Source organism: Nilaparvata lugens, chromosome X (assembly GCF_014356525.2).
Source record: "Nilaparvata lugens isolate BPH chromosome X, ASM1435652v1, whole genome shotgun sequence".
Taxonomy (NCBI): Eukaryota; Metazoa; Arthropoda; class Insecta; order Hemiptera; family Delphacidae; genus Nilaparvata; species Nilaparvata lugens.
Genome location: NC_052518.1, coordinates 9,019,868 through 9,041,602, shown reverse-complemented (window position 1 = coordinate 9,041,602; position 21,735 = coordinate 9,019,868). Strand labels below are relative to the sequence as shown.

Below are 21,735 nucleotides of genomic sequence, written 5' to 3'. Positions count from 1 at the left end.
TCACTTTGCGCACTAGTTGCACAAATAACTATTTTGACGCATTATGAGATCTGAACTACCGAACTGATCAACTTGAAATTTTGCATAAGGATTCTAAATTTACCGAGGATAATAATTTCTCTGGATGTTGGACGACACATCCAGAGGAGTTTATTTATAAATTCAGGAATATTACTTATTATTTTTTTAATAATTTTTCAATAATATAACAATATTCAAGGTTTACAAAATGATACCTCACTATATAACATATTATGTGTCGAGGTTATCATCAAATTAATACAAATTCATGCTACAACAGATAATACAAAAATTCCAAAAAATCTAAAACTATATCTATTACCCTAAGTATCCCCTAGCACAATGATACTAAACCGAGGTACTATTTTCTACCTATAAATTACCTTATTTAAAAAGAATACTACTTAAATCTAAATCCTACTTACTATTAGCATAGAGAAACAATAGCATAAGTAGATATCCCATGGTATAATGAGCTAATGTCGCAACTTTTACTGTTATCCCAAGCCGATTACGGTCGATTATTATAGATTTCTACTGTTTTGTTGGGGTGAGAGTGTATGAAACGCACAATATGAGAGACTACCAGTGTCACATAGCTTCAAGGGAAAGAACTACGTGGACTATCGGCTTCAGATAACAGTAAAAGTTACGACATAAACTCCCTATACCATGGGATATCTACTTACACTATTGTTTCTCCATGCTATTAGTTCCTCACTACTTTGTATTCCAATACTGAATAACCAATGTCTAATTTTTCTTTTGAATCGATTGAAATTTTCCTCTACTTTGATGTCTAATGTAGGCCCTGAATATCCTAGTGATCTTTGCCCAAATGCAGTATTCAAATACTTCTTGGTTGTAACGTTCTCTTATTCTAGTATTATGGCTATGATTTATGATATGGTTCCTATTTTGATGTTTTTTCATATACCCTAACAACAACAATATATACAATTGCCTAACGCTGAGTACTCTATTTTCTATAAATAATTCTACAGTTGGAAACCGGATTTCCTTGTTTCCCATTATTTTCAAAATGCGTTTTTTAATTTTAAATAATGGATCTATAAAACTGAAGTTAGCTGCACCCCAAACTAACAGACCGTACCTTAAAAAAGATTCAACTAATGCTAAGTATACAGTTTTTAACATTTCTTTGTCTATGATACGCCTTAATTGATTGTTTATAGGCCTATTTGGTTATAGGCCTAATTCTATTACTTTTAATGAACAAATTTCAATAATTGAAACAAATTTATTAAATTTGTAATACAAATTACATTTAAGGGTGAAATCCCAATCAAACAAGTCTAATTACCGAGAGTATTCCGTGGCGCAGAGGTAGCGCGCGTGACTCTGGAAGTGAAGGTCCCTGGTTCGAAGTCAGCCAAAAGCCAATACTTTTTGTATAAATTTTCAACTCCAATTAAGATTATCCATGTAATTTGTAGCTTTCACCCATTGCATAGCACGGGTGACTCCTGATTGTATTACATAAAACTGTCTTATTTGTCAAGTATCGTCCATTTACTTAAATACAATAAAATACATAATTAACTTAATGCCATTAGGTCAGATCAAATACTGAACTATTCATTCTATATTGTAACATTATTCAAATTGAAGCATGACATTTTCCAATTGAAGCACAATTTTTTTATTTATTATTCAATAAAGAAGTCAATTTGATAAAAACTTTGAATACGAAACACATAACACATTATTCTGCTAGCCTACCGCCATATCTTTCACAATTTCCTCTCACCTTCCTCTTCCCTCTAAAAACCAGCTGTCTCCATTCCACGTTTACAACCTAAACAATGCTACCAACATTCCTCTATCTCATTTTATACCAGTGGTTCCTAACTAAAAGGAGCCTGCGGCCCACCTAAGGATGAATTGAACACCAAGCGGCCCAGATCATCTATTCTATTCATATGTGTAGGGGGTTGATCAGGGGGGGGGAGGTAAACTTATCGCCACAGAATTGATAAGCCTCAACAAATACCTGTCAGCTATTTTGGGAGAGAGTTAGTGGGGAGGATATTTTTAATATTCTTTCCGAAGAATGGACATTGATATGTCCAAAGCTCCGCCAATTTATGTAGATGCATAACAATATAATTATCCATAGTTATTATATTACAAATTACTTTTTCATATCATATACTTTCAATAATTATTTTCTTAGTCTATATTATGTAAATTCATCTATAATTTTGCTGTATTGTAAGCTATTGTATATAAGTGTATAAGCCAGTATATATTGTAATCTACATAAATAAAGTACTCAATCAATCAATCAATCAGCACTTTATTATCAAATCAAAAAGTATTTATTTCCCATCATGTTTTACATTACATACAAGAAAATCAATAAGGAAATTAATACAGTACCCACAAAGGCAAAGCCTGAGCGTGGGTATGAGTCGAAAAATACATGATTGAGAAATTATTATACAGTATACAGTACAATTACATTTAAAATATTTAATACATTTATTAAATAAAAAATACAATAATTATTGTCAGTAAATGAAATGAAGCAATTATACAGGTAATATTAAGCTTTTAAAGTTCAGATAATAATAATAATAATAATGTTCATAATAAGTTTCATAACATCTTCAGTTTTTGTGGTTTTCTCCAACTCTTCTGATATTGACAACTCTTCTTTTATTGTATTCTGGTCTCCCAAATCTCTAACAAAAACTAACAACTGAGAGCATTTAGCGATATCAGTTGTTTCATCGCACTGCGGACTGAAGTATGGAGACTTTTTGATCTTACAAACAAGTTGATCTTCAATATCACTAGACATAGTATCAATGCGCGCCTTTACAGTAGTGTTTGACAGGGGGATTTCTTTTTATTTTCTTCGAGGTCTCTGGCCTTTGCACTGTATGCTACTCGCCACTCTACAGTTTTCATGACCCAATTTTGTTATAAGTTTTAATGATAGTTTTTCAAGCCTTCCTTAAAACTGCTGGACAAACACAAAATTTTTAAACATTTTCCCAGACCTCGTCGTGGCCCAATCCATAGGGTCTCGCGGCCCACCGGTTGGGAACCACTGTTTTATACTATTGATTATAAAAATACTTAATTATGATTATTTTATTTATTCATTTATGATAATTATTAATGTAACACTACAATATCCATAGCAACGTTCCAATTAACATACGATTTTCTCAATGCATTACATTATTTCAATAAAATATCATTGTGATTGATTATTATTTTGTATTGCAGGTGTTCATTACTCGTGACGCCCTGCCTGAAGAACTGGGTGGAGAAAAAGAGATGAGCTCTTCAGTTATCTTCAGTCACGATGGCCAAGAGATTCGTCTCTATGGAGTCTAAACAGTCTACAAGAATCAAAGGAGTCTAAACATTGCCACGGATCAGTCAGTCTTCTTAGTATATATATGTTGTGTCCACATTTCCATATGAGAAATCACCAAACCTGAAAACCCCAAATATCGTGTGTATTTTGTGGCGTATATCATATACGTACAACACATTATATACATAGATTTATCCTATTGATGTACCCATATATGACCGGCCTCAGTTGTATTCACTTACATACCTATAGATACAAGCACCAAAATATCTCTAGAGGTATTATATATTTATATGTTTAGAACTCGGAAAAATACTTTTCTATAGTAGCTGTAGTAGAAAAATCGATGTTGGTAGAAACACTATGTTTGCTAAAAATTGAAATTGGTACATTCTATATTCCATCGATGTTGGTAGAAACACTATGTTTACTAAAAATTCAAATTGGTACATTCTATATTCCTGGGTTGATTCTCATTTTTAATTTCCCATTCCAATCTACAAGACTACTATGTATGGCTACTCCGTTATTATCTAAGATACGTTTCCAAATAAGTGTGATTTGTATTATTTTACTCTAAGATTTATATTGTTGATTTTTCACTATTCACCTTTTCTGCAGAGGAAAGTTGCTATACCTGCATGTAAGATTCATTATTATTGATTCAACAAACAGTATTATATTGGAACAATTTTTGATCTGAGTTATTGTAGACATGCAGTTGACTGATGAAAACGTTGTGTATCTGCAATACATATCTACAGTTATGTTTTTATATTTTATTGATATTATCTTAAGACTTGTGAAGATTTTTATGTTCACCTATATAGTTCTATTATGTGCAAATCATGTTAGAGTGTTATTAAAGATATGCTTTGCAAACTAACCGCTAGTGCTCATTACGTGTTACCTCATCATTCTAATTATATATAATGATCAATCAATCAATCAATAGTTTATTTATCCTTCATACAATGCATACATGAATGTATAATTACATAAATACAATTGACAATTAACAAAATAAGTTAAAAGTAAAATAGTATTATTATTAAATATGGAAAGTCCCTGAAAAGGTTAAAAACCTGAGCGCAGGGGCCGAGTGTTACTAAAAACAAAATTATTTCTAAGATAAAAATAAAATTGGTGGATTCCTATTAACATCCAAATTTGAAAAAAATTTCAAAGAAGAAAAGTAAGAAAATACGAGATAACAAAATAAAATAAAAAGCAGACATTCTTGAATGATTGTGAACTTATCCTAGTTACAATATTACAAGAAATCACTTATCCTAGGATGTGAAGAAGCAATCCATAAATCTATCTCTCTCAGAAGTCTTCCATTCGAATTATCTCTTACAAAAAAGCAGGTATCACATTTATAAGCTTATTAACAATATAATCAAACTGTCTTCTACAAATGGATAGAACTGCATTGTGTGGTTCAAAGGTAATGGTTGAGGGACGGAGATTGTAAGGCGATATACGGAGGTTGAAAAGCTCTGTATGTTTATTAATGTAAATAATTAAATTCTTTATATACAGCTGCTCAACCGTTATAATTGATGCTGATATTTTAAATCTCCACTTCGCTGATGTAGGTAAGAACTATGCTGAAAAATTGAAAAGCGAAAATCCCATCTCATCTGTGGGAAATAAGTTTAGGGATTCATCTATAAATCCGTATAATTCTTTATAATAATGATATTTATTGCCAAATACAAGAAATATTTTTACAAATAGAAATAATCATTAAAATACAATAGTTTTTGGTGTGACTGGAGAAAGAAGCCTTGAGCTCCAGCCATGAGTTCTAAAAATAAGAAATACATTTTTTTAATCGAATAACAGCAGTACAAATGAAACAATTCTGTTAATGGATAATAATCTATGGATGTTGAATTTTATCAATAATCCAAGTACTTGATAAGCAAAATATAAATGCACAGAAAAATAATATAATAATAGTCGAGTTTCTATAATTTTTACACAATTATAAATAAATAATATTGCCAAAATTGGTGATTCATCCAACTCAGTTCTCAATCTTAAAATAATAGTATTGTTTTACCCACGATTTTATTAATCTCAATTTGGTTTTTGTTATTTTATCCTTAATAAAGTCTTCTGGAATTTTATTTATTAGTTTATTACTCTGATAGGTATTCAAATTGGCGTTAATAGATATTAATGAAGTAAAATTAATATTGAAAGCATTTACTATAGTTGAACTTATATTATAAGGGATTGTGTGACGGGTAATTCCACATTATATTATTATATATTTATATAATAGCATTTTCTTTGCTATGTCTGTCGAAATGGCGAAGCTGAGACAGTAATGCAAAAAATTCAAAGATTGTTAAAGTTTGGACTACTTAACTAAAAATATTTAGAAATATATTCAATTGAGAACATTTCATGTATTGGCGTAAAAACGAGAAAAACCCTTGCAAGTCACCGCCTGTTTGGTAAACCACTCAAAATACATTGTGACTTGTATTAAGGTGCATACAGCTTTATGCGCCACGAACACGCACATTCTTCTTTTCATCAGCTGAGGCTATGTTTATTATATCTGTATCTTACTGTTGATGAAAAGCAGAATGTGCATATGTTCGTGTCGCTGAAGTCTGTACGCAGCTTAACCAAACCTCATGATTTTATTAATTGATATCATAGTTTTAAACGATGGAAGCAGCTTGTCATTTAGTAGTTCAACTGTTTTGTTTGAAAACCTGTGTTGATTTGAAGCAGGGACACACGAGGCGTTTTTTCCAACCTGTGTTGATTCAGGGCAGTGACACACGAGACGTTTCTTTTAAACCTGTGTTGATTTAGGGCAGGGACACACGAGGCGTTTCTTTTAAACCTGTGTTGATTCAGGGCAGGGACACACGAGGCGTTTCTTTAGACGAATTGTCCGCCACTTCTACGGACACACGGAGCGTCGCATCGAGCAGCTAGTGATTCGTCTGCTGCCTGGGTTTAGATTTCATAACGTTGATAGCCTAACGCCAATAGAGAGCTCCTGTAAAAACGAACGCGTCTTCGAACGCCAGAGCGAGGGATTAAAAGACCAAATGAAACCATGCGACAAACAATCTAACAAATCATCATACGTTATTGTTTCTATAGTGTGTTTAGCTCTATTGAATTACGAGGGTAAATTTTTTCAACCACCGATCACATAAATCATAAGATACATACAAGCGGTAGTGCTGGTGTAATCATACGGCTTCTCTAGAAAATCCAATTGATTATAGTGTGAGTGCATGACAATTGTCGATGCTGTTCTAAATGACCTATGACATGTATAATAAATGATTATGATTAAATTTGAATAAATTGAATTTCTATCACCATACAAATCTGACTTGGCCATTAGTAAATTATAGTATATGAGTTTTCTCAAACTCAAGACATGACTTTGAGGGCAGAGCTAATGAGGAGCTACAAAACAACGTCATAGCCAAACTCATTTGATAATATCATTACCATAATATATAGTAATATTACCTAACTCATTTGGTGGCATCATTTTATGATTAGGGTTTTGGTAGGCAGTGGTTCTCAAACTTTTTACTTCAAGCCCCCCCCCCCACTGCATAATTCAGCTGTAAACCGGACCTCCCACATGTATAAGCATAGACTACTATCAAATCAAATCATTCTTTATTGTTTTAAAACATTACAATAATGTTAAAAACAAACGTCATATAAGTTAAAAGAAAGTCAGTTATACAAAAGTCCAGAATTATACAAAAGAAATAAAGACGTCGAATTCCTAATAGCCTAGCTAGTCAAAACAATCTTAAAATATAAGATAACATTCAAGAACATCAGATTTGTCAATAGTGATACCAATCTCAAGCAGGTACCTCATTGAATTATGAAAAATTTTTCATTGAAATTCATTGACTCCAATCTATTTCGAAATATTCATCAACAGAATACAAACATTTCTTTATTAATATTTCTTTTATCACGCTCTTAAATTTATTCGGAGGCAGCAATTTGAAATTATCTGTAGTGGAGTTATATAATTTTACAGACATAAAGTGAAATTTTTTTGCGATTTTGTGTGAGTGTACTGCGCAATTCTAAGTTTGTGTTTATTTCTTGTGTTAAAATTGTGAAAATTACTGTTTATATTATACTTTTCCAAATTACTATGCACATAACAAACAACATATAAAACATACAATGAGGGTAGTGACTAAATTTTTAAATTTATAAAGAGAGGTTTACAATGTGTATTAAATGGAACATTGCTGATTATCCTTACAACCTTTTTTTTGTAGAATAAAAATATAATTCGCTTTTACACTATTCCCTCAAAAAATAACACCATAAGTGAGGAGACTTCAGCAAAATATACATGAAGCAGGATGGATGTATGCACTGTCACACTAAGTCTGCGAATCATGTAGCAACCTTTTGCTAATCTACCAGATAAGTAATCTAAATGCGCATCCCAAGACAAGTTCTCATCTAAATAGATACCCAAGAATTTAAGGGAATGCTCCCTTAACTCCCTAGTGAATCTAAAACTAATATCAGCGGTTTTACTCTTATTAAGTGATAGATTGTTTGCTGCACACCAGTCATTTATAATTAAATCACTTGAGTTCGTCTCTCTTTCCAGCTCAATTTTGGACTGACAATTAATTTTTAAACCCAAGTCGTCAGCAAAAAGGTAGCCATCAATATGGATGCTATCAATATTACATAGTAGATCATATATGTAGATATTGAATAAAATTGGCCCAAGAATGGACCCTTGAGGTACTCCTTGTTTAACCCATCTTGTTTAACCCATCAATCCTTATACATGTTGTACATCTACATATTTTACACTCAATATTTATTTAGTTGAGTTTTGCACATTCTATACATAACTCAATGTTGCAATAGTTTCAATCCTAATAAAACAACAAATTCTATACAAACAATAAATTATAATAAATTCGGGTACTACAGCTACTATAGTACATGATTGTTATTTTTGTTTCTCATAGATATGAGCAATACAAAGAGCGTCTGTGTGAAGGATGAACTTGTTTTTTTCGCACAGAGAAACGAGGTGTCAGCTCCAATAAGGCTACTCTAAGTTCCTGGGTCACATCCAGTCTTGATAAATATTCACTTTTCATGGCAGCTAGAGCAGAAAACCCAGTTTCACACGGATAAATTGTAGCAAATGGAATCTATATCTTCAATGCCTTTTTACTCAAAATTGGGTGTTCCTTTTGCACACCAAATTGAGAAGTATGTAAGAGAATATTCTTCAAACTTCATTTTAAGCGCAAAGTCACCTTGGAGATCAATGAGGTTTTCTTTTTCTATCATGTTGAGGGAGCACTTATTGATTGAGAATTTGAATTTGACAATACGGTTGTTATAAATATTTTATGAGTAAAAACTACTCACATGTAATTTTAAAAATAGAAAGATTGCTGATCGTAATTATTTTAAAAGTAAATTTGAAACCTTTTTCAACCAAGCTTTGCCCTGACCATTCATCGCGCCCCCCTTGGGGGTCGCGCCCCACACTTTGAGAACCACTGGGCTAGTCCACTGGTATGACAAATGCCTCAACCTTCAGAGCGATCACGTTGAAGAATAACCATAAGTGTAAGTAACTTTTAGTGAATAAAATATTCTTTTATATTGAAAACTTATTGAAAAAAATACAATATTACAAAAATAAATCAATACAATTTTAACATTGAATGTCCTGAACAAACAATATTATAGTATTTATAAAGATGTTCCTGTATTGGGCATTAACAATATTTCATAGATAAATAGAAGAAAAAAGAAAATTACACAAACAAGTAATAGAAAAATATTCAAGTTGAACATAAACAAAGAGTATTTTGTTTGAACATAAACAGAAAAAAATCTACTGTATGAGCTTGGTTTCCGTGCAGGTGGCATTTAGAATACAGTATTTGAACATATTTTGTTTGAATCAACTAAATATAAATTAGGTGCTTAACCTTCCGGTAGTCACGCCCTACTCAATCACACAAGCAGTCACGTGTTGTATTTTCTACAACACCCGATTTTCCAAGTGTTATGTACTCTGTTTACTGTCAAAATAATATTAATTAATTGTATAATTACTTTTCCCATCTTCTTGGATTATGTTTCACCTATGTACATTTGGATGATAACCATTTCATAGCCCAATAAGGTACATCAAGCAAAGCCATCAATTCTGTGTTATTGGTTTGTTTACAGTCCCCGTATACAGTCTTTCCCTATCTTATGCACAGTGCGACATATGCACTGTCGCGACTAAATGGCACCTAAAGACTGAACCATTCATTGATCGGTTGATACTGCAACTCATTGGAGTGATGGGGAGAAAGTTTTGGAATGCATAGGTGACTCATTCACTTACACCACCCCATCCAATAGTTTTGTGCAGCATAAAAATGACACTGTAGTACTTTTTACAACAGCGCGACTGCCGGAAGGTTAACCATCGATACCATTATATACATTTGTCATTCATTTATGGCCAATCGGATGTTGAAAGAAAATTGAAAAAGAAGGCGGTTGGCTCTTTACAGAGCCAATTCACCAATTATGGTGTATGAAATGTTTGGACCAACGAGGGTAAAATAATGTTCGTGAATGAAGGTAAGCGCTCGGTAGCTGCTTTTGCAGAGTGTGCTGATGGCGGCGGGTGACAACAGGCCAATGATGAACAATAATATTATTATCTTTCATCGAATACCTTGATGATTATAATTATTAACTCTCAGGCTCAACTCACACTTATGCGACTCAGGTCGAGAAGAGACTCGACTCTAGTCGAGAGCATGTGTTTTCAAATATGGTGACGTCGCGGAGACTAGAATCGACTGGTTTGAGTGTCACCATTTGGAAACACATGCTCTCGACCTGAGTTTGCGTAAGTTTGAGTTGAGCCTAAGAGTGTTATTTATTATAGTATAAATTATCCATTTTATTATGAAATAGTATCCATTGTATTATTTTACAATAAGTTGCATAGTGGTATTAAGGCTATGCAAAGGCTAAAAATAATTTTTCTACTGGTGATATTTTGCAAAGTTTTTCTATTAGTATATCATCAAGCTATCAAAATGAAAAAGTTTTCTCAGGAAAACATTTTTTTCTGATCATTACTTTTTGAGATATGAGCGCCTAAAGTTTAAATTTTTGGGACAGAACATTTCAAATTCGGTAAGAGATAAATCCATGACATTCAGAGGATAGATTCTTCATGGTATTGTTGATCTAGTAAAACAAAAATTTCTGGAAATATCAATTTTTAAGATAGTTATTCAATTTACTAAAAATAACTTTTAGTTGAGTTATTTTTGGTAAATTGAATAACTTTTTCAAAAATTGATATTTTTAGAAAATTTTTGTTTCACTAGATCAACAATACCATGAAGAATCCATCCTCTAAATCTCATGTATCTCTTCCAATGTATTCTTATCTTACCGAATTTGAAATGTTCTGTCCCAAAAATTCAAACTTCAGGCGCTCATATCTCAAAAAGTAATGATTGAAAAAAAATGTTTTCCTGAGAAAACGTTTTCATTTTGATAGCTTGATGATATACAAATAGAAAAACTTTGAAAAATATCACCAGTAGAAAGTTAATTTTTAGCCTTTGCACAGCCTCAAGTATTATGGCATTGAGATGTTGTGGAATTGAATTTGAGCATGATAGCTCATTATTTCCAATTTCATGGGAAGTCTTTTACTATTTATGACAAGATGGTTGAAATTATACATGTATACAATTTTTAGACTCTTTGACTCATATTATTATAGATCTGTAGGAATATTGACATCAATTTTCCTTTTTGTTTCATGCATTTTAATTTTCAATGTTTCATTTTCCCCCCTAGACTACCGTAAGTCTATTTTTCATTAGTATCTGGCCTCTTTTCAAAAACATGATCATTCTTCTACTCAAAAAAATGAAGTAATTTTATTTATAAATTCAAATTTTGTTTTTTCTTTAAATCTGTTATTCGAGTTTGCAATGTATTTCTGTAATTTAATGTTTGCCATAGGTCTCTTCAGACCTGGCAATGGAAATAAAATAAATCAATCAACCAATCTCCTTTCTCTTCCTCTTGTTCTCCACCAGATTTTCCTGCATCTTCCCATCAGAATTTCAATAAAGAGATTAAAAATAGTATTACTATAATATCTTCAAGTCTACAATCTCTAAAATCAGGTACCGGTACTGGGCCCAGCCCAACTTCACTCTAATAAGGAGAGTATTCAGTAACTTTTTTAAGTGAGGGAATCTGCATGATCTCCATCCAATTTGCTGGAAAAATCCTAGTCCATTTCATGCTCTTTTGGCTGTTCGACGTTCAATTTTATACAGGATGGAAATTACTTAGATATTGCAATTCAAATGCTAATGAATTAATAATTATTATTAAACGAAAATCCAAATTAAATGATTCAACTCAAATCACCCCAACGATTTCTACATTAAACTTTGATTTTCGTTTTATAATAATTATAAGTTCAAGTTTATACCGTATTACTCAGAAATTTCTACTCAGCAGAATCAGCAGAAAATAACAAAAAGTGTTGTCGTCTAATTAATCTAAGGTATATAATTCAATTAACTGACTCTAAATAAATAATAGATTGAATAAATTATCAGTAGATATAGTAATTTATGAACTACAGTATTAAGCTATATAGTAATTCACAACTACTAGAATCTAGTAGACTAAGTCTACTCTATAGCTATGCAGAGCACAAAAGTCTGACTTAGTACAATAATAGAGACGAGAATATTTTTAACGGCGGTATTATAGAGAATATTAACTTATCAATTTATAGAGAATATCTATACTGAGATTCACTGTTAAGTCTCAACTGTTATTACACTGTTATAAATATTGATAGAATGGAGATGATTGTTATTTTTTGCGATGAACACTGATAGTATGAAGTCAATCTGACTATAAATCTTATTGCATGCAATCGGCTTATTCGAGAATCCAAATTTGGTTGAATTTTTTCGCGGTTGAAGTTGCGAACAAGTTATGGGAAAAGTTGTTCCCGCCAACTTGAGTCGGCATAAATTCGTACTGGATTGGCTTTGTGCCGGTTGCTCAAAAGCGGGTTAAATTTTCAAAACCCTACTTCGGAATTTTATAAAGTATTATCAAAATTTGGGAGAGAATAGTATAAAAGGAGTATCCTTGGTCCTTTTCTCCCGGTCTTATAAAAATAATAAATAATTCCCTCTTGAAAAAAATCATGATTTTTCCACAAGAGCCAATCAGATAGAGGCCGTCTTAGAGACGTCTTTTCAAAATCGCCTTCTCTGATTGGTCTTCGTAAAATTAATCACGATTAAAATTTAACCGGCTTTTGTGCAACCGGGCCTTTGTTGTGATGTGCTTACTTATACTAGGAGAACTATAGTGAGGTCCACGTTATAATGACAGTGGATAAAGATAGAAGAATAGCGATGCCGATTCTCCGCATTAATTAATCATATTTCTACACTGTCAAAAACATAACTGGCACCGTTGTGGACCTAGAAAAGGATAGTAACACCGGCTTTGTCGAATGATAGACAAGGATAGCAAAACCAAAGTTGATCAAATACTGTCATTATAACGTGGACCTCACTATACAGTATTACCGTTACCTATACTATAGTGAGGTCCACGTTATAATGGCAGTGGAGAAAGATATGAGAATAACGTTACCGATCCTCTGTCTTGTCAATGCCTTTCATACACAGTAGCTGATACATGTTTATTCATGTGATATTAACTGTTCATTCTCGTTTAAAATAATCAATTATATTTTATTAAGCAAGAAATTATATTTTTCAATAATTTCATAATAAATTCTCATAATTAAGATGAAATATTTTGTTAATTAATAATTAATTTTAAAGACGATCTAGCAATAGAGCAAAGCAAGAAAGAGAGCGCTATCTACTTTTTTGAATGATACACAAGGACAGCAATACCATTGCTAATCAAACACTCATTATAACGTGGACCTTACTATATAGTCTACTCTGTATAGCTAGCTATACAGAGCACAAGTCTAGGATAATAATATAGACGGGAATATTTTACACGGTATTACGGTATAGAGAATATCAATTTATAGAGAATTATCTATAATGAGATTCACTGTTAAGTCTCAACTGTTTGATATGACATCTGATAACTGAATTGACTTTTTACGAAGAATGTTGATAGTTTGAAGTCAATCTGACTATAAATTTTATTGCATGCAATCGAATTTTTTCGCAGTTGCAAACAAGTTATGGGAAACATTGTTCCCGCCAACTTAAGTCGGCACAAATTCGAAATTCGTACCGTACTGGATTGGCTTTGTGCCGGTTGCACAAAAAGCCGGTTAAATTTGAATCGTGATTAATTCATGAGTTTTGTAAAATCGCTTCCAGGTGGTTCGGAACCCACCTAAAACTGTAGGTCCATTCATCTCTCATTATCATCCGCCTTATTACCCACGCATACGCCTTAAGCTCATGTGGGCATCACCCTCAGCAAAAAAATCCACCAATCAGAGAAGCCTTTTTTCGAAATCGCCTTCTCTGATTGGTCCTCGTAAAATTAATCACGATTTAAATTTAACCGGCTTTTGTGCAACCGGGCCTTTGTTGTGTTGTGCTGACTATACTAGGAAAACTAGAAACAGAAGCCTTTTGAAAAGGGCGTATAGTTCCATGAAGAAACATGAAAAATATTGCTTAGTTCTATAGTGATGTCTACGTTATAATAGCAGTGGAGGAAGATAGGAGAACAACGTTGCCGATCCTCTGTCTTGTCAATGCTTTCTATAGACGGTAGCTGATACAGGTTTATTGATGTACGGTAATATTCACTGTTCACTCTCGTTTAAAATAAAATCAATTATATTTTATCAAGCAAGAAATTATATTCTTCAATGATTTCATAATAAATTTTCATAATCAAGATTAAATATTTTGTTAATTAATTATATTTCTACATTTTCAAAAAACGATCTGGCATCAGAGCAAAGCGAAAAAGAGATAGCGCTATCCACTGTGCACTCTCGTTTAAAATAATCAATTATATTTTATCAAGCAAGAGATTATATTTTTCAATGATTTCATAATAAATTTTCATAATTAAGATTAAAATATTATAATCAAATTAATATTTTGTTAATTAATTATATTTCTACATTTTTAAGAAACGATCTGGCAACAGAGCAAAGCTCAAAATTCACTCTCGTTTAAAATAAAATCAATTACGGTATATTTTATCAAGCAAGAAATTATATTTTTCAATGATTTCATAATAAATTTTCATAATCAAGATTAAAATATTATAATCAAATTAATATTTTGTTAATTAATTATATTTCTACATTTTTAAGAAACGATCTGGCATCAGAGCAAAACGAAAAGGAGATAGTGCTATCCGCTTTGTTGAATGATAGACAAGGATAGCAATACAATATTGATAATCAAACACTGCCATTATAACGTGGACCTCACTATACCGGTAGCTGATATTCAAAATACGGTCGTATCTAACAAGACATATACATTTTATACTTTGTTACGGTACTAAATTAATAAGAGGACCATCCATATAGGCTACTATTCTGATTAATTTCGGCGTAATATCAGCTTTTTGAGCGACCGGTGCTCGTACTGTTTACAACCCTCGCTATTTTGACGCATTGATTTATTGGTACACACACCCCTGTACCACGGAAGAAGGAAACCAAGAAGAAGTAGGCCTATCGTTATTTTCTCCGTGCCTGTACTGAACTCCTTTCAAGCTGTCGAAGCTGACAGCTGACTATTCTGTCTTCTCCTCTTCTCCGTTTCTGTTATCATAACTTTGTTTTCCCTTTTGAGTTTATCAGTAATCTCATCTTATCATTTCAATAAACTGACATCTACATCTAGGAAGTGAACTTTTATAGCATTTGAAGCTTTATCACTGGACGAGTGTTGGCGTAATCTTCAAGAGAATAACCGTGAGTATATTTTAACTTGACTGGCAATGGTCAGATACCGGTAAGCTTGTTTGCATGAATAACTGAAGGACTTTTCGATTTGCTTCTTACAATAGTTTGATAGCAATGTACTCATCAACTTGATAATCTTGATATGACACATCAAGTTATTTTAACCATTTTGTAGTTTGTTCTTTCTGTTGAAATGAAATGAACATAACCTCACTTTTCTCTTGCCCCCCTTCAACAGGTGCAACTCCTGCGACGACTCGAGTCGCGTCGTCGCGGCTAAATCACAACATAACCTATAAATATAAATTCATTCCATATAATTATTAATTGTAATTGGATTATTATGTTGTAAGACGTTATAGCGGCAGAAGAATTGGAAATGTTGGAATAATATTGCTTTTATGATTCATAGATCTTCCATGTTAAGCTTATCACTTCTGATTTTGTTAAGTTTATGTTTTCTTGTTCAAATAAACAACCACTTCGTTGTGAATTTCGTTCATTTCTTCAACACTACATTTTAACAAAAATATTTTAAAACTCAGTTTTTGTTATGATGTATTGAAGAAATTAATAAACGAAATTCACAAAGAACTGGTTGTTTAAATGAACAAGAAAACACAGGTACATAACAGAATAAGAAAAGAGAAGCCTAAGCTTTTAACTTGAAAAGAATTACCTACATCGAAATCCGTAGCCATGAACAGAAAACACAGCTCACTTTTATTTCCAATCATTAACTTTGATATAATAATCAATTTCATGTTGAACACTGCATACGCTAAATTTAAGTTATTATATTACTTTGATTAAGCTGATTTTACGACTCACAAGGAATCTTCCTTTTGCCGGTGTTTTTTTTCACCTACTGTACTCATAGGAGAATAATAAATATAGCTACTGTACCTACTGTTAGTAGCTATAGTGAGGTCCACTTTATAATGACAGTATTTGATCAACTTTGGTATTGCTATCCTTGTCTATCAACCGACATAGCCGGTGGTACTATCCTTTTCGAGGTCCACAACAATGACAATAATGTTTTTGACAGTGTAGAAATATAATTAATTAATGCAGAGAATCGGCATCGCTATTCTTCTATTTTTATCCACTGCCATTATAACGTGGACCACACTATAGGCCGTACCCAGGGGGGGTTGTCACAGGGGTTGGAACCCCCCCGAAATTTTTCTAAAAATGAAAACTTTCATGTAGTACATAGGAACTAAATTTCTCAAGTAAGCTATTATTTAATTATTTTCATAGGTAAATGAAGAAGAGTTCAAAGTTCAAAACAATTTCTAGTGAAAAGTACGTTACGTACACAATTTTATGGTTGTGGTGCATTAAACGATGCACTATAATGCTATTTGTATTGTATATCTTTTTATTTTCCTTTTTGCCACAGACCACATAGCGGGGAAAATTATATTAAAGTTATCTTTCATAAACGTAGTTTATTTAAGGCTGTTCAGCACACTTTTTTAAATTGGAAAATCTTTTTCAATATAATTGTTAAGATCATTATAAGAGTGAGAAAAAGTAGCAACTGAAATTTTTAAGTGGTCTAATAAGCGAGTTATGGGTTGTTGAAGTGCTAAACTCCGTTTTCTTTCCAGATCATAAACGGTTTCAAATTTTCCATTGGAGTTTTTTTTATACATTCATTATATCATTGGCTTTGTTCTAATATGCGATTTTCGCGATTCATGCCAGAATAAACAAGTATATTATCTTCTTTTTAACGTTCTATATTTTTTGTCTTCTATCAATGGACTCGACTTGAATGTTAGGAAGTGTAAGTGTATCTCATTCTCTAGAAAAACTTTGAAGGTGAACTTTTCTCATGAACTTTTTTCACTAGTATAAATTCTGCTGCTCTTGTATTTAGTTTTAGTTTATCACAGATTGACAATGGTATAATAACCGAAACCGGTCTTTCTAATTATCAATAAATCAGTGGTTTTTTGACAATTTCTTAGTCTTTTTCATTCAATTTTCTTATGAAGTACATGGTATGAATCTGAAAAGAGTCGATACATGTAAGGATTTGGGTGTAATCTTTGATAGCTGTCTCAGGTTCTCAGTGCACATAGACTGTAGCATAGCTAGAGCCAATAAAATGCTAGGTTTTGTTATGAGGAATACAGCTAACTTCAATAACCTTGATGCAATATGTACTGTTTATGTGCCATTGGTCCGGAGTGTGTTGGAATATTGCTGTGTGATTTGGAACCCTTATACTGATTTGTGTACTCATGGTCTTGAGGTAGTTCAGAATAAGTTTTTGAGGTTTCTCTATTACAAGCGCTTCTGCCAAACCTGTCCTTCGGGTTTTCCTACAGACCGTTTGAGGGGTACCTTTCACTTTGTATCATTGAGATTTCGACGGGAGAGAGACTCATTGATTTTCGTGCATGGTCTGTTAAGGGGTCGATTTTCTTCTCGTTCGCTGCTCTCATTGATCAGGTTCCATGTTCCTGCGTTCAATTCCAGAGATCATCCCATCTTTGATATTATCAGAAGTAGAACGGTCAGTGGTTACAATGCTCCCCTGTTTAGGTCTCTTCGATTATAAAATAGATTAGATGCATTAGATTTTTTTGATTCAGACAGTGTGTTCAGGCAGGACTTGAATAAGATTTATGTTTGTTGAGATTTATCTTTTTTATTCATTTTTTCTTTCCTATGTATTACATAATATATTAGTGTTTTTATCTATAAGTTTCATATTTTCAAAGTTTCCATAATTATCTTTTCTTTGTCTCTTTTTTCTTTTCTTCTTGAATTCTTCAGTATTAGTTACATACGTATTTCTTCTTCTATTATCTGCTATACTATAAGTTTCATATTTGCAAGGTTTTCTATTTTTCTTGTATCTTGTTTTTTTTCTAAAACTCAATAGTATATTAGTTAAGTTATTTTATTTTCATTTTATTTTATTTAGGAAAGGAACTAAATAGCTTCTATATACTGTATAGACTCATACTAGAGTGAATCTATAGTTATACATGGCTCTTTTAGAAATATAAATGGAGAGTTACGGTATGATGCAGATATGCATCACCATGCATTAAAGGGTGTTTCAAATTGTATGCTCAATGTGTGTTATGAGGGCAATAATGGGATTCAGTTCCTGGTGCCCTCAAATATGTAAATTTTCAAATAAATAAATAAATAATAAATAAGTTATCGAATTTACAAAAAATGTTACTTTTCTATTTATGAACGATATGTGGAATTAATCACGGTTAAAATTTAACCGGCTTTAGCGCAACCGGCACTTAAACTCTTGTCTTATCAAGAGGAAATATGTCTGAATTTAGGTGCTCTGCCGGGCAAAAACAGAATACGTTACATCGAAATAGCACTTATTTAGGAAACACCTTTCACTTCTTGAAACAAAAACAATTCACTTTTTTAAATTATGAAACTATTGAAAAATAATTGAAAGCACTATGCATTCCGGGACTCATCCCATCTTCAGGTGCAAATTCAAAATAAATAAACATCAGTATTGACTAATTAAAAATGATAAAAACATATGCAAAGTCATATAGTTTTTATCAGCCCACTATGAATTTTGGATTCCTTTTTATTCCAATTTCATGCCTCAGCACACATTTTTATAAAAAGGTTACTATTTTCATTCAATTTATATTACTAAAATTAGCCCTTGTTATTCATAATTACAAATAAATATTATGAGAGTATTCACATATTTTCAGTCTGCCAATGTGTGAATAAAATCCCATAAGAATAAATGATATTCTGTCAAACAGGGCTTAAAAGTGCACATTGAGTCTGCAGTATTGAGCTTAATTCTGCTACACAATATTCGGGTTAAAGAAATGAAAACAATGGATGGACAGGTAGAAGTTCTAGGGACCCGTCAGCGGTCACCTATTGTTATTGAATTTCGACATATTCGTGGTCTATTGTTAAGGTTTTCACTCCCAGAAATGTATTGGTGGACCTGTGTGATTACTTGAAGGCACTTTCAGCTGTAAACCAGTGATAGCATACAGTGATTGGATGAACACTCACATTACTATCAATGATAAGTACAAATTTAGTTGAACGTACATGGTGAGTAAAGCCCAAATCGATAAATTCTAGGAGATTGAATGGGACTTGACAAACACACATGATACACATCATATGTTTGCCAAGTTGTGTTCAATCTAATAGAATTTGAAAGGACGCAAAAAAACAAAAAATTCAATAAGTATCGAATTGTATGTAACGCAGATTAAATGAGTCCTTGGAAATAATACAATAATTACAAGTACTTGATCACTGATTTACATTTAATAATTGCAGGAAATACAAGTAACAGATGTAAGGTGAAAATTAATAGATAAGCTTGTGCCACCAGCTACTAGCTAGAATTGGCTTCAAGAAAGCACACGGAGCCACTAATGAGAGTAATGAAGCGGAATAAGAGGACAATAAAGTATCCTAGTCGAGAGTTAGAGGATGCACCTTTTTGGAACAATACCTACCCCAGAGCACAGGTAGTGCGGTCCCGTCTCCTTTCTTTTACCCCAATATTCTTTATTCATTTATTATACGATAAATTATTTATTCATTTATTTATACAATAAGTACATTTTCGAAATGATAGGGAGAGGAAAAATAAGGTAACCTTGTGCTATTCCTCTCCCAAATTTAGACAACGTAACACACAGATATAACATCATATCTGTATAACATCGGAGTGATCCGTGGTCTAGTGGATAGAGTGCTTGCGTAGCAACAATAGAGATCCCGGGTTCAAACCCTCTCAATACCAAACGTTTTTTAACCAGATCACTCCCGTGTTATCGGATGGGCACGTTAAACTGTCGGTCCCGGCTGAAGTATGACAGTCGTAAGGCCCATCGACGGCTTAAATTATATATTCAGGCGGTGGGACCTTTCCGCAAGGGATTCCCCACCAACAAAAGCCATACGAATTTACTTTTTTATATAACATCATATCTGTATAACATCATATCTATAGAACATTATATCTGTATAACACATATCTGATTTGTTTCAGATTCTGGTGACAAAATTTTGCTGACTCAATCAGTGGAGGAGACATCATGACTCGTCGACACAGAAGACCAGGGCATGCAAATAGAGCGGCAATGAAGAGAAGCAGATATTTCGAGAGATTGGAAGACAGACAACCCGATGAGGAATTCAACAGAGATTTTAATCTAGTGCTTTTTTTAGCGATAGTTTTTCTTTTAATGGCGATAATTGTGCGTTGGTGCATTGACGAATTCCGCCCTGAGTTTCAGTAATAATTGCAATTATGTATAAGTTTAATCTTAGCTTTTAATTTGTCTTTTTAGAATTTTATGTCAGCAAACCTCAAGAAAACATACAAGAATCTATGCAATTATTACAAGCTTACTGGGATGTAAGCTTATCTAGCTGTTAAATTGTGAGCTTGGAATTTTATGTCATCAACTCTAATGGAAACTAACAATAATTGTATACGTATACTAGACATCAGCTTTACTGTCAGCTGAATCCGTTATTTAAAATTCATAAAAATTACTGGAATATGTTTCAAAGCTTAAATTGAGCTAGGGAGAATGATTAATTGATATATTTGGTGCTACTCAATAATTCGTCTCTTAAGGAATATGATTTCCAGCATATTTTTGAAAGTATTTTAATTTCAACATATTTTATAATATATCATACTTTTAAAAGCCAATCGAACTGAATTTTAACAGATAATTCCATGCCTTTTAATTATTTCTCCAAGTACTATAAAGATCTTTCAGCGTTCATCTTCATTACATTTTAAAATACCAACGTTTTCAAAACTGCAATTTAACAATAGATATGAGAGAGTTCATATTTTATAATAGAGCTAGTTTTAAAGTGTTTGACAATAATTAATGTGATTGAATAGTATCATTTCACCATGTGATAAAATTCCACAATGGAGTTTATTGTACTTAATGTCGTGTTTGTTTTTTGTGTAGTTTTTTAAGGTTTAATGAGATTTGAAAGTACGGTATGATTATCCTTTTTACCATGTGATAGAAGAGGTAATATTTTTGACTGTACTTCGACTTTCAATACAATCCCAACCAAAAATAATTTATTATAAACAATTTATTTCCTTGAAATGTGATTTAAAAATGTAATATCTAAAATTTGATAAAAATGTGTTCTAATAACTTGAAAAGTTGAAAGTAAATAAAGTGTAATCATAGTGTACTAATCTTTTTAGAGTGTAAATTTTCAATTTAAATGTTGATATGTTATGGTAATAATGTTTAATAATTTATGTTAATGTACAATGTTCATAAATGTTCATATGTTATGGTAA

At 32.3% G+C, this 21,735-nt stretch overlaps 1 protein-coding gene and 1 long non-coding RNA gene across 2 annotated transcripts in view; both read left to right on the top strand.

Moving 5' to 3' along the window:
• Positions 1 to 4,262, top strand: part of LOC120354760 (transforming growth factor-beta-induced protein ig-h3) — a 110,337-nt gene extending 106,075 nt beyond the window's left edge. Inside the window, exon 15 of the mRNA XM_039442360.1 lies at positions 3,283 to 4,262. Within this exon, the coding sequence (XP_039298294.1) occupies positions 3,283 to 3,393 (111 nt within the window). The 3' untranslated portion in view covers positions 3,394 to 4,262. The remainder of the gene's footprint in view (positions 1 to 3,282) is intronic.
• A 10,937-nt stretch (positions 4,263 to 15,199) lies between these two features.
• LOC120354761 lies at positions 15,200 to 21,295 on the top strand. Its single transcript, XR_005573136.1, has 2 exons — positions 15,200 to 15,404; positions 20,440 to 21,295. It is a non-coding gene; the product is annotated as an uncharacterized LOC120354761 (long non-coding RNA).
• Positions 21,296 to 21,735: the final 440 nt, after the last annotated feature.